This window comes from Miniopterus natalensis, chromosome 2 (genome assembly GCF_054644295.1).
Source record: "Miniopterus natalensis isolate mMinNat1 chromosome 2, mMinNat1.hap1, whole genome shotgun sequence".
In the NCBI taxonomy this organism is placed as follows: domain Eukaryota; kingdom Metazoa; phylum Chordata; class Mammalia; order Chiroptera; family Miniopteridae; genus Miniopterus; species Miniopterus natalensis.
In genome coordinates, this window is record NC_142082.1 from 106,898,487 (window position 1) to 106,916,995 (window position 18,509).

At 43.5% G+C, this 18,509-nt stretch overlaps 1 protein-coding gene across 2 annotated transcripts in view; it reads left to right on the forward strand.

The window, feature by feature from the left end:
• Positions 1–18,509, forward strand: part of PRMT8 (protein arginine methyltransferase 8) — an 81,247-nt gene that overhangs the window by 23,962 nt on the left and 38,776 nt on the right. For both annotated transcript variants that reach the window (XM_087813863.1, XM_016215216.2), the window contains exon 2: positions 5,320–5,505. In XM_087813863.1, the coding sequence (XP_087669989.1) occupies positions 5,320–5,505 (186 nt within the window). The remainder of the gene's footprint in view (positions 1–5,319; positions 5,506–18,509) is intronic.

Here is an 18,509-nt window from a genome sequence, read left to right on the forward strand (position 1 = left end):
CAGATGAGCCCACCTTAATCCCCCAAGACCCAGCTCCTACGTGTCTTGAGTCTGTCCGGGCCATGGGAGGGCAGGCAGGTGGACCAAAGACTGAGTTTTCAGAGCCCCTCCCAAGGGTCTTCCATTGTGGCTGAACCATCTTTAATGGCTTCCAGAGACAAGGATTCTTATATGGATTCCTGTATGCCTACATGAAGTCCTAGAGGGTTCCTGTACATTTGCTTCTCCCACAGGACCCCCACGGTGCCTCGCTGCAACAGATGCTCACTGGGTATCTGTGGAATGAAAAACACCACCCAGCTAGCTGAATGCCCAGGGATCATGGGCCACTGCTCTTTCCCACCCCACTCCCAGTCTCCTGGGACAAGGATCACCTATGAGCTCACGGGCAGAGTGCAAGCCCCCTCTGCAGGAGGCTGAGCTGGGCTGACAACCTGTGACACCAGGGATGGGGCCACAGTCACCTCTTTGTTCCCATGACCTGTGTTTATTGATCTGAATGATCCCCCTCCCAAAAAAACAAAGCCATTCATCCCTTTGCCTCATAAATGCAATGTGTTGTGCATAGTAAGTTGACTGCTGGGGAAAGAGTCTCAGGGAGCCCCGTGGAAAGGGGACCTTGCAATCAGAGTTGAATGGCAGCTAAGTGGTGCAGGAGGCCCCTGTGACCTTGACCACACACGCTGCCTGGACCAGCTAGAACTTTTTCTCTTCTTAATATATTTAAATAGAATCAAGATTGGGGTCAGCTTTGTGCACAGAGCCTTTTCAGCTTTAGCGGTGACTGCACAGCTTCCAGAGCATGGCATCCTTGTGGATATGCCAGGCTGGAGGGCAGCTGTTTTAGTTTTGGTGCCCTTGCCTGATCACCAGAGTGCAGTGTGTGGGTCGCATGTCCTCAGAGGAGGGGTAGTCACAGAACTGGAGCAGTGAGGACATCTCTCTCTCTCCCTGGGCCTCCTGATGCCTCCAAGGTCCTCAGAGGATAATGTTTCAGCTTCTCTCCCTGGCCCTTCCTCATCCCCTTCGACCTCCTTTCCTAGGGGTCTCTCCCACGTGAACCCCCCAGCCCCCCCCCAGTGCAGATGGGTTCCAAATCCAGAGTGCCAGCCTCAGCTTCGCCCTAGAGCTCTAAGATCACATTTCCTTTTTTCCCCCAATATTACCTTTTGCTATTTACAAAAGCAACATGTTAATGGAATAAATTTTAGAAAATATAAACAAGCCCAAGAAAGGAAAGAATGAACTGTTGACAATCCAACGCCCTGTGACAATCCCCAAGTCCCCCTTCATCACACATAGGCATGAACAGGTTTTAATTTTCAAAATGCAATCACACTACCTATTCTTCTCCCACGTGTTCTTCTCAACCCACAGCTTATCGTGGTTATATTTCTGTGTTATTAAACACGCTTCCACAGCATTTAAAAGGCTGCGTAGCCTACACTGTGTCAGTTCATGTAATCTCTTGTGCTTTGTGGAGCCTCTAAGTCGACTCCTATTTCATGCCATTAAATAGTGCTATCACAAAATTCTTTTAGCTACATATTTATGATTGCCCATGATTCTTTCCTTAGGATATAGTCCAAAAAATGAAATTATTGGGCTAACATATTTGTGCTTTTTATCACCTTTAATGGGTTTTATCAAACTACCCTCCAAAAAGGTCTCACTAGACTTGTATGAAAGTACCTATTTTTCTGCAGCCATTAAAAATGCAGAGTTTAGGTTTTTGGGGGTGGGGTGGGGGGGCTGAGCTTATTTGGTATTTTAAAATTCTAACTTTTTTGTTTTAATTTAAAGTTACCTGATTTCTAAACAACTTAACTACTTTTGCTGGACGTTAATTTGCCATTTGTGTTTATTCTCAGGTGAACTGGCTATAAGCTCCTTTGTCCAGTGTTAAATCAGATGCTCTTCTCTTTCTCATTGGTTTGTAAGAGCTTGCTCCATATTAAGGCTATTAACTGCCTACCGTGAATGGTAGAAATGTACTCTGCTTACCACTTGCCTTTAATTTGGTTTGTGATATCTACTGCCTGGGACTGCATTGCTGTCTGCTTGCTGGACATCTTCTCTTACATGACTCAGTGACATTGCACACTTCACATATCGATACTGACATTCATCATTTCCCCACCCAGCCTGCCCTCCCTGCTCACTTGCTTGTTTCTGTTAATGCCACCACCATTTTCCTAGTCCCCCAGGCTTGAACTGTTGACGTCATCTTTGGTTCCTGATGTACCATCAGTGGCCAACTCCCATAGATTCTCTCTGCAGCTTCACAGGCAGGCAGCCCCTCTTACACAACAGTGCTTCAGGTCCCCATTGCTTCTTGACTGAACTCTACAAATAGCCTCCTAAGTCCATACCTTGCCTCCCCAATGCCAGTGCTTTCGCTCTTCCTTTCTCCTCCTTGCCCCTGTGGTACACCGCCACCACATTCATCTTCCTAAAGTAGAGCTCAAACCTAGAACTCCCTGGTTACAAATCGCCAACAGCTCCCCATTGTCCTGTGTTTAATTACATCACAGCCTGGCCACAATTTCCTTTCAGCTGAATCTCCCACTATCTCCGTCAAGTTGCTCCCCAAACAAGCTCACTGCTTTCCTGCCCCTTTACTTCTTTGCTCAAGCACCCCCTCCTCCTAGAGTCCTCCCCACCACCGCCACCTACCAAAATCCATTCAGAAAGCTTCCCACCTACCCCACAGCTGCTATCCCAGGCTTTTCTGACTCTTTAAATGGAAATGAATTTTCTCTTCTTTGAGCCCCTAGGACAATTTGCTTGAGCTTCTCTTGTAAAACAAACCTTATTCCATCATCTAGTGAAGCCCTCAAAGGTCTTACACTCCTACTGGGAAGCAGGCTGCTTTGAGGGCACTGTCCTGTCTGCTGCTCCCACAGGACCCCCACGGTGCCTCGCTGCAACAGATGCTCACTAGGTATCTGTGGAATGAAAAGCACCACCCAGCTAGCTGAATGCCCAGGGATCACGGGCCGCTGCTCTTTCCCACCCCACTCCCAGCCTCCTGGGACAGGGCTCACCTATGAGCTAATGGGCAAAGTCAAGTCCCCTCTGCAGGAGGCTGAGCTGGCTGACAATCTGTGACAGCAGGGATGGGACCACAGTCACCATTTTGTTCCCATGACCTATGGTTATTGATCTGAATGACCCTCCATATCTATTTATTTCCTTCTGTCACGAATGTAATGCATGCACATGGTCGACACTTTGTAAATTGGCTGCTAGGGAAAGAGTCTCCGGGAGCCCCATGGAATAGGGGACCTTGCAATCAGAGTTGAATGGCAGCTAAGCGGTGCAGGAAGCCCCTGCGACCTTCACCACACTTGCTGCCTGAACCACCTAGGACTTTTTCTCTTCTTAATATATTTAAATAGAGTCAAGATTGGGGTCAGCTTCATGCACAGAGCCTTTTCAGCTTTAGAGGTGACTCTGCAGCCAGCACGGGAGTGTGCAATTGACAGTCTATTTTTAGCCTGCCCAAGACCGTGACCAACATCCCAAGCTGAGGGTGGGCACACCTGCTGCATTCTAATGAGGCAGCCCCGATTGCCTCTGCCAACCAGCCTGGGATCTCTGCGACCTGAAATCCGATGTTGCTAAACTGGGAAGCCTGCTTATTTCCCAGAGGCTGTAGCCTAGATACACCAGGAAAATGGGACCATCACATCCCCCAACTGGTTCTCCTCCAGCCCCGGGCAGTCTTGGGGCTGTGCCAACAGCATGATGAAGGGACAAAATCACTAGTTTTTCTTGATCTTGCTCTGTCCTAGGACCTCCCTATTTCCTTTGCTGGAAAGGAGATAGGAAGTCTGAGCTGACCCAGCTCACAGATGAGAAAATTGAGGCAGAGAACAAGGACATGTTTATGTAATCTGAATAATATAATGATGATAATAATAATAATAATAAAGAACTTACTATATGCCAGACAGTGTTCTAATATCTTTACATATATTACCTATCCAAACTTCTGGACAACTCCCTCAAGTAGTTTTTATTTTGATCTCAGCTTACAGAGGAGGAAGCTGAGGCACAGTGATGACAAAGTGACTTCCCAAAGGCGTTTGTCAGCCAACAAGTAGCAGAGCTGGGTTTCAAAGCCAGGCAGTGTGGCCCTGGGGTTTGCATTCTTGCACTGTGCTGTCTGCCTCTCAATACCTATTTTTAATTTTACTAGATCCAGGACAGGATCCAGGGGCCCTGATTCTCAGCCCCAGCCGACCAATACTGGATACTGCTGCTTCTCTGTTTTCAAAGATGCTTCCCTGCTCTAAGGCCTTTGCTGAGCTTACACGCCTCGATTCCCTACACTCCAAAGAGGGGGAGGCTCTTCTCTTGGAAGAACTGTGCTTCTGCTGTGAGGCTTAAACTTCTGGGCCCCAGAAGTTCCCTTAGCTTCTATCTCCTTCTCCCTCCACCCACTGGTCTGTGGAGGTGGAGGGGCAGCAAGCAGTGGGGTGCGCAGCTAGGCCAGGTGTTGGGACTGAGGAACCCAGTTGGGACTGAGGTGATAGTAATGCCCGGGCAGGTCACCAACAGTGTGGGTCTTCACAGTTCCAAGTAAACTTCTGCTGAAATTCAGAGCAAAATTGTGAATCAGAAACCAGAGGGCAAGACAACAGGTGTGAGAATCCAGAACCTAAGAGACTGCATTTTGGGTGCTGCCTGTTGGGTGGCGAGAAGCCCATGAGTGTGATCTTCCTAAGGGGGCAGGTGAGACTCAGTTTAACAAACACTTAGTGCTTGGCCCTTTTCTAAGCACTTTACAAATACCAACTTGTTGAATCCTCAGGACAACTCCAGGAGATGGGAACCATTTTGTTCCTATTTTAGATAAGGGGAAACTGAGGCACCAAGGAGTTAATAACTTTGCTCAGGTGGTATGGCTAGTAAGTGGCGGAGCTGGGATTCAGGTTTCGGTAGATGGGCGTTGGAACCCATTCTCCAGCCGCCGTGCTGCGTGATGCTATGCTGCACATCCTTTCCCTCGATGTTTACTATTCGCCTCTAAAGGAAGGTGTTGTTGTCCCCATTTAACGGAGATGGAAACTGGGGCCTAGATGGGCTCAAGTCATCTGACTACTAAGAGATGGAACGGGGTTAAATCCAGGTCTGTGCCGCCTCGGCCACCTTGTGACTGCCTGAAAGCCTGATGGCACCACCCACCCCTCGGGAGTGGCTGCTGTGGCTGACTGGAGCTGGGCTCAGGGACCAGGCAGGGAGGGGGCACAATCTCAGAGGGCAGGGCCTCGCTGTCACTGTTAACACCAGGTTCCCTCTTTTCACCCTCAGGTGAGCAGTCCCCCCTCTCAGCCCCCCCAGCCTGTGGTCCCATCCAAGCCTGTGCAATGTGTTCATCATGTGTCCACTCAACCCAGCTGTCCAGGACGGGGCAAGATGTCTAAGCTGCTGAACCCAGAGGAGATGACCTCAAGAGATTATTACTTCGACTCCTATGCCCACTTTGGGATCCACGAGGTAAACCATCTGAGCTGCTGGCCGAACGGGGCAAGCTTGGCTCTGCTGTTCCATCGCTGTTCTCTGAGGCAGCGTGTGTTCAACTCTCCACTGTCATGAAGTGAGTTCTCCCAGTGGTCCGAAGCTCCTGACCCTCTCTCCATCCACGGGTCCCTCTGGGAGGGGGTCAGGGCCAGGCCTGGAGCAGGTGAGTAGGTAAAAGTGTATTTCTGTGTTGCTCAGCTGGTGAGCAAGGAGTGCTCAGGGTTTCTTTGTTTTATAGTCTGGCACCTGTGTCTCTTCCCCACCCTCAGCTCGGGTGATCCAGGTGGACTGAATATCCTTGGTGCTTTCTCTAGGAGCTCAGATGCTTCGCAGCTAGGGTCCTAAAGCCAAAGGGCCTTCTGGAGGTCAAGATGTCTGGTCTTCAGACAGGGACAAACATGACCTCTTAGGTTTGTCCTGTACCAATGAGTGCCTCCAGGTAAGAAATGCAGCAAGCGTCCTTGGACACCTGGTGTAGGTCTAGCACCCTGATTGGGTCTTAGAAAATTCCAGTGTGTAAATGCTTGTCTTAAACCATAGCAGGGAAGACTCCTGTGAGCTATTCCCCCCACCCCCTGCCCTGCCTTCATCACCTGCAGCACTCTCAAGCCACCCCAAATAAACACCTACATTAACTGAGTGCTCACTGTTCTAAGCATGGTATATGTGCCATTTCATTCAATCATCCTAAGAACCCTACGAAGAAAATATTTCTATTATCCCTTCATGGTCTGAAGAAATATTGAAAAGGGAACATAGGTTTGCTTGCTATGCAAATACCTTTTCAAAATGCGTCTCAAAGCTCCTCCTTCCTACTAGATGCTTCTGTAACTCCTTCCAGTATGGAAGTGGCCACGCTGCCATCTCCAGGCATGTGTTTAATAACAATGGCCAGCATTTTTTTATGTGCTTACAACAAGATGCTGTTGTTCCTGGCATTTTATATTCTTGGTTCATTTATCCCTCAGGTCAGTCCTATGAGGTTGGTGTTATTATCTGCCCCCATTTTACAGATGAGGATATAAGACCTTATGCGCCAGCTGCACCTTTGCTCATCCCTGCTGCTTCCTGTGCGCTTGAGGCTACAGGCTAATAATTGGCAGCGTTAGAGATGAAACCTTCCCGTTTTAGGCTCAGGGGCTTCATTCCTATCTATGAAGTTGCACAGCTGCTAAAACAGTTCATTCTTGCTGGAAATGTTGACCTTGTGCCTGCTGGTTTCTTTGCACTTTCATGTGGTGATAAAGAATGGGGGTGAAGTCCCTCAGTTACCATTAGACTCAGGCTCAGCCTGGGGAGCCTCAAGGTTTGGCCCCCTGAGAGCTGCTCTCCATATAAAAGCTTCGGCCTGGGGCCTGCAGTGGGGTGGGGGGGTGGGGGTTGGGCCCTGTGTTTAGTTCTGGGGACCTGGGCCAGGAAGGCCTGGGCAGTCAAGCTGGCCGCTCTTGGTGGATCAGGTGTCCACTTAGGGCGGATTGGTGAGTTGTTGCACCTTCCATGGGGGGTGGGGGGTAGGATGGTCCACGGAGCCCTGTCCTGGCCTGTGAGAGGCTCTGGGAGGCAGAAAGACTCCTTCAAGAGCTCCCCTCCTCAAAACCCTGCTGCTAATGAAAGGATATGCCCTCCATGTGACAAATTCTAACAGGCCTGTGGTTCTGGGGCACCTATTTCAGGGCAGATTCCTGGGAAGAAACAGCAGTTCCAGGGGCCCCAATATGCTTCCCCTTGGGCCTGCCTGAAATCCCTCCTGATAGAAACCAACCCACCACGATGTGCACCTCATTCCCATTCCTCCCCAGTCTTCAGGCTCCACTCCCCGACAGAGCCTCCTCTAATTGGCTTCTCTGACACCTCCCTCTGAATTGCTAAGTTCTTGCTGGGCAACACTTTGGCACCTAGGATGTTTTCTCCTGGACTATTACTAATCTTTATAATTCCTTCAGGACTTGGTTCCCCAGCCTGTAACCCAGGGCTTGGCACATCATCTGATTGGCAAAGGTTTATTCACGTGGCTGCTGATCTCATCACTCAGTGAAGCCTGGCCAGCACCATGGCCCAGCATCCAGCAGGGTATGATCTCCACTGAGAGGACACCAAGGGTCATCAAATAAATATTACAGTAGATCCCCTCAATTTCATGTATTGATAGAAAAATCAAATTTGTGCATGAAGATATGTAAACATAGTGTAGACTGAGCTAATTAAATTGGAGTAAAGCATCCGCCGGTCATAGGTAACCAGCCCTGGAATAGTTTTAGCATCTTTCACATCAGGAAGTACTTCTGACCACCTAGCTTAAGCCCCTCCTGCTGCTGCTGCTGGCCATCTCTAGATCCTGGCCTCAGGGAAACTCAAAGGTCTGTAATGTAGAGGTGGCTAGTTGGCCTTCCTTCCTCGTTGGAGTTTTCCCTCCGCCCTGTTTTTGGTCTCCAAGGTTGTCTGGCAGGAAATGGGGAGGGGCGAGTGGATGGATTCTTCACATTGTTCTTCACAGAGAGAGGGCCTGCTCATTTTTTGTTATCAAGCTCCAGGGATCTCCATTCTGTGCCAGACAGCTCGCAGCGATGCCTTTGCCTCCTCAGTCTGGGCAAGACCCATATCTCGCCATCCGGAGCCGAGCGGGCCGTTTGGCAGTCTGCTCCCATCATTAACAAGATGCTCACAGGGCAGGCAGCGGCCCTGCCAGCTTGCTGATTAATAGTGATCAGTGAGTGTTTAGGAAACATGTGCGGGATGGCTTGGGTTTGATGACTCTGCAGATACAAACAAGGAGTGCTGAGTTTGGAGAAGGACACTGTTGGGGGCTGGAGAGCAAAGCAGGAGGTGGTTCTGGACACTTCTGTTCTTCCATCCCATGACTCCATCCAGACAGGACTCTGTACTCAACCTTCAGAGGGCGGGACGAGGGAGAGGGCACTGTGGCCTCCCATCCCAAGGCCTCTCTGAGAAGAATGGAATCTTGACCAGGAACAGAAGTGACAGATGGGTGCCTAGTGAGGCCTCTGCTCAGAGTGGAGAGGGCCAGCTCTGTGACCTCCCAGCTCCCAGCTCTGAATTCTCGGCATCTTTGACAGGCCCTGGGCATGGTGCCTCAGCTGCCTGCCAGCGGGGCTGTGTTCCCAGCCCCCGAGCCCCGGGCACCCATCCCACTCCTGGCCAGCTCAGTTCTTCTGACAAGCTTGCTGCAGTTGCTTTTGAAACATTCTTCAGGGCCTCACTTCTCAGCAATTAGTCAAATGTGCTGTCACATGTTTAATAGGCAAGAAAGCTGGGAGACAGAGTCATCTGCAGCCTGAGATGGGAATTTCTCACCAAGGAGCGGCACGCTCTGTCTGAAGCTTTTTCGACGTCTCTGGGCCGTTCTCTCCCAAGGATGATTAAAGCAGGAGTAGAGGAGGAAAGAGCCTTTGCTTTGGGCAGGCCAAGTGGAGGAAGATTTGCTAAGTCACCACTTTTCTTCTACCAGAACTGGTGTCTCCAAACCTCCTGCAGTCTGGAGCCTTAAGGAAGGGAAGAAGGGGCCAAAGAAATGACAATAGGCAATGAATCAAGGGAGGGGGGGCACTAAGGCAGCTCTGCTTCAGCAACAATAGATCTGCAGAGGTACTGGGCCAATCTAATTCCATCAGGAAAGGCTATGAGGACTTTTAACCATGGCTGTGATTGAGAGAGATCAGAAAGATCTGCCTTTGTTTTGTCTCCATTCTCTGATCACCTTCAACAATTTCTTTGCGGGGATGAAAAGGGTCATTGTTGTCACAAAAAGCCAGAGCTAACACTTATGTAATACTTACTATATTTACTTAACCCTCACAACAATTCTATGAAGTAGGTGCTCTTATTACCCCATATTCCAGATGGGGGAATTGAGATACAAATTGATGTTCTGGATCAGAGAGCTCAAAAGCATTGGAGCTATGATTTGAATGTAGGAATTCTGGCTCCACTATACATATTCCTATTTATAGAGCATGGGTTATACACCATGTCCTGTGCCTGGTTCTGGGGAAATCATCTGCAGTCTGTAGTCTCATACTTTGAGGTCTTGCAGTTTTCATGTCTAGCACCCTTGGAGTGTTTGGCCCCAGACATCTCCGGGAACTCACTTTCAAATAATTTAGAGCCAAAAGTGAACTCAATCTGACTAAACCCTTACATTCTTCAAATTCTAGTATGACCGAATATGTGAGCCCTGGGGCACCACAGGAAGCAGTGGCTCTGCTGAAAAGTGAATATAAGATCTTTTAGTCCCTTCGGTTGAATTCCAAGTCCCTAAAAGAAAGATTAAAGCCACAAACCTTGATCAACTCATGATTGGGTTTAACTGATCAGACCATCACTCTAGCTACCTAAAAAAGAAAAAGACAGTCCTTTTTGGAAAGATGAAGAACAATAAAAACTAACTTCAGCTGGTGGTGTTCCTTACACATTATCTACAGCATAAAATAAGAATTAGAAGATGTGAAGAAACAGAATTTTGTCCATAGTCAAGAGGAAAATTAGTCAATAGAAACGTCTATAAACAGTCAAGGCCTTGGAATTATCAGAAAAACAGTTTAAAATAACTACAATAAATATATTTTTAAAAATCTCCAAGAGAAAATGGATTTAATACATGAAACCCTACAATAAAAATACAGGATCTGAACCAGATATTTACTGGATGGGATTAATAGCAGATGGGATACACAGAAAGAAAAGATCTATGAACTTGAAGACAGGTCAGTAGAAATCATTCATAAAGAGAGAAAACAATTGATAACAAGCTCAGTGACTTGTGGGACAGAATCAAGTGGTAAAACATGCGAGTAATTGGAGTTCCAGAGAAGAGAAAGAATGGGACTGAAAAAATATTGGAAAAAATATAGGTGGATAAATTTCTAAAAGTGATAAAAAAACAATAACTTTCTATATTAGTTTGCTCAAGCAATGAAGCCACATCTGAAACAACTGCTACAAATGGAATTACCACCTGATTATGTTTATGATAATCCCTGGCTATTCTCCAAGATCCATCTGTCTTCTGGACAGGCCAAATAGGCTAACTGAATGAGGATGGGTCTCTGAGAATTAGTCTTCTGGACTGATGGGTCTCATGGAACTAGTGTCAGTTCAGAGCCAGTGTCCAGTAATCCTCAAAAATCTGTCTTTTTTCCCCCCCTCCAATGTCATCACCCTGATAAATGGCTATAAGCCCTCTTGGGGAAGGCTGGAAGATGACTAACAGCATCGGTTTTTGGCAGTGTAACAGGATTTCCCCACTTGGGACATCGCTTTTCCTTCATTCAAAGGGTTCTGTAAACTAACTCAAGTTTGGGAATCACGGAGGTACTCTGACTCTCTGTTTTGGTGATTCAAGCCAGACTTCTGTTCATGAGACCTATGTCTTTTCTGCTTAAACATATTAGGCAAGAATTTAGTATGCTTCTCACCTGTTTCTTTTCTGAGACACTGTGATCTACTAGTAAACATCAGAGGTCTTTGCAACTCAGACTATTCTGAAAATCTTTGGCTCCTATGTCCTTCAGTGTAACCATACCCACCTCATCTTTGGTGATTAAGTGTTGCAATTTGGCTCCTGCTACCTCAGGATCTCAGTTTGATGTTATTCCCACAGCATTTAGGCATCTTAGTTTGATGGTAGAAATTCCTCCTATAATTTCTGACTTAGAGAGAAGAGCCACCACAGAGCTCTTCAAGGATGCTGGACTCCTTTCACAAATTTATTTCTCACAGCTATGGTGAAAGGTGTTCTCTGGTGTTGGTGAGTAGGTCTCACATGATAAGTTCAGGGTAATGTTCTAACCTCCCTAAGCCTTTGGGTACCTCCCTCTTCAGTATACTGAGAAAATTCCAACATTTCAATTTCATTTGTGTAGAATAACTTTGGGTCCATGTTTCAGTCAATTAACCAAACCAACAGTTAGAAGCTTTCAAGCCCTTGGAGCTAAAATGGTGAACCCAGAATCTCTGCTTAGTGGTCCTATATCAATAAACTTGGCCCAGTCCAGCTTTATATTCTTTCCATGTTGATCCCACACCTTTAATGTACATTTCCATATATATCCCCCAGCTTTCAATCTATATAAATAAAAAATATCATGGATTTCTTTTGATGTGTATCACACCTCCCAGTGAGTTACACTTTATACCCTTCGGGCCTGCTTGGAGTTGAATCTAGTTGTAGGGGTAGCAGGTAAGAAGGTTGGTGGGGTAGGGCCTGGAAAATCAGCAGTGCCTGGCAAGCAAGTACCTCAAAGGAGACCAATGCGATTCTTCAGGAAAAGGGAAACTCCCTCAGGCAGGGGTAGAAGGTGCTTCTACTGGCAAAGAAAACTCTGGGTAATTTAGAGACTTGAGGTCCTGGCTTCTCCAGAATTTGCCCATATGTTCCAATTCTGATATTCAGGATCCCATTTCTTCCCAATAGATGCCTCAACTTTAACAAAAGAGACCCTCCAAAGGGGGAATTCAATTTATGTTATAACTTGGGCATCTGCAGGATTAGACTTTGGATTTGGTTTTCAGAAATCTTGGCCCTGCACCTACAGGAAATACATTTTTTGTTTGTTTCTTTGTTTGTTTTCAGAGAAGTCATAGAAGCTTTTAGGTGCTATATTCAGACCCTGAACTGGGAATTTTAAATCCTTGTGCTCATGATTTTCTTTCTCCAACTTTTCTAGCAGAGTTAATAGTAATGAACCAACCAAGCCACTCCATTATTTTCCTTGTCTTGACCAAAATATGCTAAAGTAGCAAATACTTGGCCATCCAGTCTTGTCTTCTATAGGTTCTCTATTACAGGTAAAGCTAAAATTTGAGTAACTCCTTTGCCATTTCATGCCAGTGACTACTAGTAAACTCTTTACCAGTGGCAATAGAGTTACTAGTGCCTTTAATTTTTGTTTATTTTTTTAATATATCTTTATTGATTTCAGAGAAGGGAAAGGAGAGGGAGAGAGAGAGATAGAAACATCAATGATGAGCGAGTCGTCATTGATCAGCTGCCTCCTGCATGCCCCCGACTGGGGATCGAGCCCGCAATCCGGGCATGTGCCTTGACCAGGAATCCAATCATGATCTCCTGGATCCTAGATCCATACTCAACCACTGAGCCATGCCCAGCTGAGCTTACTAGTGCTTTTAAAACTCAGAACTGACTCAGATAACACACCCTTAGGTTCTGTTCCTTAGGAGCTATTCTTGGTACCAAACTCTATCAGTCAAGGTTCCACAATGGAAGCAGATCCAGTAGTGTGTACACACACACACACACAGGATATATATATATATATATATATATATATATTTACATATTTATATATTTATATAAATATATAAAGCAATCTATATAAATCTATATAGGTAGCTAGAAAAGAAATTTGGATATAATATAAGGGGAGATCAGGAGCAGCTAGAACCCATAAGCATAGGCTTGAATCCTACGACAGGTTAAAACACATGTTCATTCTCTTGCCTTTGACCTCGGTGGCAAGCATAGCCTGTAGAGCCTGGGGTGTTTCACCGTGGAGCTGAGCACACATACCCCTGGCCCTGGAGTCAGAGAAGCTGAATTTGAACAGAGTTAATTGCAGCTGCTCTGTCATGCTAATGAGGTGAATCAACACATCAGCAATGACATGTGTGCACTATAAAATGGTTCCTGCCACCTTTTTGCCTTCCAACTCTCACAAGAGTCTCTCTTGTGACCCCTCCTAACTGGAAACATAGTAGAAAGAGAATTCTGTGAAATATAGTTCAGGTGGCCAAGGTGACATGTTACAAAGCCATTGAACATGTGTGCACAGAGCTGCACAGCATGAAGCAAAATTTACAGAACTAGAGGGAGAAAAATACAAATCCGCAATCATAGGCAAAGATTTGTGTTAGCACTTCTTTCTTGGTAATTGATAGAGTGAATGTACAAAAAAAATCAGTAAGGCTGGGGAAAATTTGAACAATTTTCTGACGTAATCAAATAATTTGACCTCATTGGCATCTATAGAATGCTGCACCACCAATCTACAGAATGCACATTCTTTTTGAGTTCATATTGAAACATTCGGTAAGATAGATCATATGCTGGGCCATAAACTAATCTCAATGAATTTTGAAAGGTTTAAATTATGCAGTGTGGTTTTTATCACAATAGAATTAAATTAGAAACCAGAAGCAATAAATTATCTAGAAAAATCTTCAAATATTTGGAAATTAAGCAGCACGGGAAACAGAGTCAGGAAGTCACAAGAAGTTAGAAAATATTCCAAATGGGATGATAATAAAAACACAATGCTAATGCTATGAACTGATGTGTCCCCTCAAATTTTGCATGTTGAAATCTTAACCCCCAATATGATGCTATTAGGAAGTACCTAATGGGAGGTAACTAAGGCATGAGGATCACCCCTCATGGATGGGATTAGTGCCTTTTTGAGAAGAGACATGAGGGCTTGCTATCTCACTCTGCTCTCTGCCATGTGAGGACACAAAGCAGACAACATCTGTAAACCAGGAAGCAAGTTCCTCCCTCCTCCCCCAACCCTGATACTGGATCTGCTGGCACCTTAATCTTGGTTTCTGAGGTTCCAGAACTATGAGAAATAAATGTTTGTTTTTTCAGCCACCCAGTCTATGGTATTCTGTTATAAGAGCCTGATCTAAGACACACAACATATGAAAATTTGTGGGAATCAGTTAAAGAAATCTTTAGAGGAAAGTTTATAGCTTAGATGTTTTTATTATGAAAAAAATAAAAAATAAAATGAATGGTCAAAGCTTCTACCTTATGAAGTAAAGAAAAAAGAGCAAATAAAATCTACACAAGTCAAAGGAAAGAAATAATAAAGATGAGAACAGAAATCAATGAAGTAGAAATAAAACATTAAAGAAAGCCAGCAGAGCCAAAAGTTAGTTTTTGAAAATACTAATTAAACTGAAACATCTAACTAGACTGATCAAGAAAAAAATCAGAGAAAACACAGATTATAAATAAACAAAGGCAAGAACATTACTACAGATCATATAGAGACTCAGCAGGTCATTAGAGACCATCATGACAATATTATACCCATAAATTTGACATCTTAATGGAAATGCATAAATTCTTTGGAAAAATACCTTGTCAAAGTTGATGTAAGAATGCATAGGAAAAGAAAATAGCCCTCTATCTATTAAATAAATTGAATTCATAATTTAAAATCTTCCGACAAAAAGGACTCCGGGCCCAGATGGTTTTACTGGTGAATTATATAGACATTTAAGGAAGAAAAACATCAATTTCACCCACACTTTTTCAGCAAATGTATGAAGAGATAACACTTCCTAACTTGTGTGATTAGCTCAGCATAATTAATTACCAGAAAAGATAAGAGAAAGTTACAGATCTACATGTATCATAACACAGACACAAAAATCTGCAATAAAATATTAGTAAATAAAACCCAACAATACTTAAGAAGGTAATATACATCATGACAAAGTGTTGTTTCAACATTTGAAACCAATCTTTGGAGTTAAACACATTAACAGAACAAAGGAGAGAAGTCATAATCATCTCAATAAATGTAGAAAAAGTATGTGACAAAATTCAACACCAATTCATGATATAAACTCTCAGAAAATTAGAAACAGACGATAACTTCTCAGTCTGGTAAAAAACATTTATGGAGAATCCACAGCTAAAATTACACCCAATTGGTGACATTTATATATCACTGGAACAAAGGAAGGATGCCTGACTCCTCCAATTCTAACATATTACTCAACGGCCATCCTTGCCAGTGCAGCGTAGCAAGAGGAAAGAACTAAAAATAAAAGGCATACAGGTAGGGAAAAAGAAGTGAAATTGTCTTTATTCATAAGTGACAATATTTATTAACATTAAAAAACAAAGGAATCTACAAAAGAAATCCTACTAGAATTAATATGTGAAGTGAGCAAGGTATAAAACACAAGGTCAATATATATACTAATAATTGGAAAACAAAAAATTTAAATTATCACATGCAGTCCCATAAAATAAAATAGTCAAGAATAAGTTTAATTAAAAATATAAGACCTCTATACTGAAATCTGTAAAATATTGCAGAGAAAAATTAATCAAGACATAAATAAATGGAGACCTGCATCAGTGTTCTTGAATCGTAAGACTCAATATTGCTAAGATATCAATTCTCCTCAAATTGATCTACAGAGTCAATGCAGTTCCAACCAATTCCAGCAGGCTATTCTGTATGAATTGTCAAACTGCTCCTAAAATGTATGTGAAAATGCTGAGTATCTAAAAAAACCAAAATAATCATATAAAAGAAGAACTAAGCTGGAGGACTCACACTACTTCATTTCAAAGTTAATATAAAACTATGGTGATCAAATGAGCATTGAACTGGTATATTAATGGAACAGATCAGACAGGACGCACATGTACAGTCAATTGATTTTGACAAAGGTGGCAATATACTAGAAACAAAGGAAAGTTTGTTTCAAAGGATCTCTCTCATGTAATTCAGTGAGGGAATGAACCTGGTGCTTAAGCCATCTATTTGCATGAAAAAAAATAAACTCGCACCCCTAACTTAAACCGTATACACAAATTAATTTGACATGAATCATAGACCTAAGCCTAAAAGTCATAACTATAAAACTTCTGGAAGAAAACATAAGAGAATATCTTTGTGACCTTGGGGTAGACAAAAAATTCTAATCAAAAAAGTAAAAACTAAAAAATTGGTCTTAATTAAAATTAAAAACTGCTTTTCAAAAGACAACATTAAGAAAACGAACCCAGCCTGGCGTGGCTCAGTGGTTGAGCATCGACCTAGGATCCAGGTGATCGGGGTTCGATTCCCGGTCAGGGCACATGCCCGGGTTGTGGGCTCGATCAATGGCTCTCTCATCATTGATATTTCTATCTCTCTCTCTCCCTCTCCTTTCCTCTCTCTGAAATCAATAAAGATATATTTATAAAAAAAAAAAGAAAGAAAGAAAACGAAAAGGCAAATCACAGATTAGCAGAAGATATTCACAATGTGTATATCTGACAAAGGATGTTTCCAGAATATATAAACTTCTATGATTAATAAGGGAAAGGCAAATAGTTCAAGAAAAAAATGAACAGACACTTAACAAAAGAAGATGCATATGAACAGTCAATAGACACATGGAAAATTAACTGTATCAACAGCCATCATGGAAATACAATGAAAACTACAATGAGATATCAGTTTATATCCAGTATAACAGCGATTTTCAACCAGTGTGCCCCAAGAATGTTTAAAACATGCAATACCTGACTCTTTAGTCAGAGGCCCCTTAGGTTGTCAAATAAAAAAATGGCAACAGCCAACACAGCAATAACCATCCACTGTGAATGAATTGAAATTATACCTATTTTTTTGGTCAGATTGTCTAAAAAATATACTTTTTGGTGTTCCACAGAATTTTAGTAATTACCTTATGTGTGCCATGAGATGAAAAAGGTTGAAAAATGCTGACCTATAATAAGCAACATTAAAAAGACGAATAAAACTAACTGGCCAGCATGTAAAGCAACTTGAACTCTCATATATTGCTGGTGGATTCATAAAATGGCACAACTTTTTCTTTTTATCCTCACCTGAAGATATTTTTTCATTGATTTTTAGAGAGAGTGAAAGGGAGGGAAAGGAAGAGAGAGAGAGAAACGTTGATGTGAGAGACACATCGATTGAATGCCTCCCCACATATGGGATCAAACCTGCAACCCAGATACACGTCCTTGACTGGGAATTGAACCTGCGACCCTTTGGTGCATGGGGCGGTGCTCTAACCACTGAGCCACGCCGGCCGGGATGGCACAACTATTTTGAAAAACTTAGGCAATTTCTAATATAACGAAACACCTATTCTTAAGACCCCCGACACCCACTCCTAGATATTTGCTCAAAGAAAATAAAAACATACCTCCTCAAAAATGTTTGTATGAGAATGTTCGTAATACTTTTATTCATAACGTGCAAATGTCAACAAGTGAATGGATAACTACACTGTGGTATGGTCACGCAGTGAAATGCCAGTCAGCAGCAAAGAACAAGGCCAAGAATGAGATCGACAACAGCAGCAACAAAAAAGGAACAAACCTTGGATGCATGCAAGAGAATGAATGAATCTCAAAATCTTTGAGCAAAAGGAATCAGACACAAAAGTGTACATATTGTATGATCAATTTATATGAAGTTCTAAATCCAGCAGAAGGAAGCGTTGGTGATAAAAATTAGATCATTGGTTGTCTGGAGTGGGGCCTGAAAGATTTCCTGGGATGATGGAAATGTTCTGCATCTTGATTATGGTGGTGGTTACACAGGTGTACATTTGTCAAAACTCTTACACTTAGCTCTACATTTAAAATCTGTGGTTTTTTATTGTGTGCAAGTTATACTAGAAATTATTCTAAAATTATACTCCCAAAATCCCAGTACTTTTGGTGATGACTTAGAGTGTTTGCTCATACCTTGCATGGGCAAAGGCCCCTGCCTCATCACCATATACAGATTAGTCATGTTCTCCTTGGGCCAGAGACAGTTATAATGGGTAATCTAGCTTCTTTCTTACCACAAAGCACTTAAATGATGGTAGATAAAGGAACATGTTTTCTATTCCTAAAAACAAACAAAAATAATATACACATAAAAGACCTCCTTTAATAACTTTTCAACAACAATACTCTACCATCGCAGAAAGTTTTACTTCAGGTGTAACTTGAGTCTCTCGTGCTGCATCCTACCGATACTTCCTTTTGCTTTGTTTTTTGTACACTGGAGCTTTCCCAGGCCTGGACATGAGTTTCTCCTTTGATAGTACAAAGCTACCTTTCTTGGGTAGAGTTTTAGGGCTGAAGTTGTTTGTAATGATGCAGGTAACCGCTGGCCTAGCTGCCCTACCTGCCCCACAGCACTCTTCTGGGGTTTGCCTAGTGACATCTTGAAGATCATTGAAGAATTTGG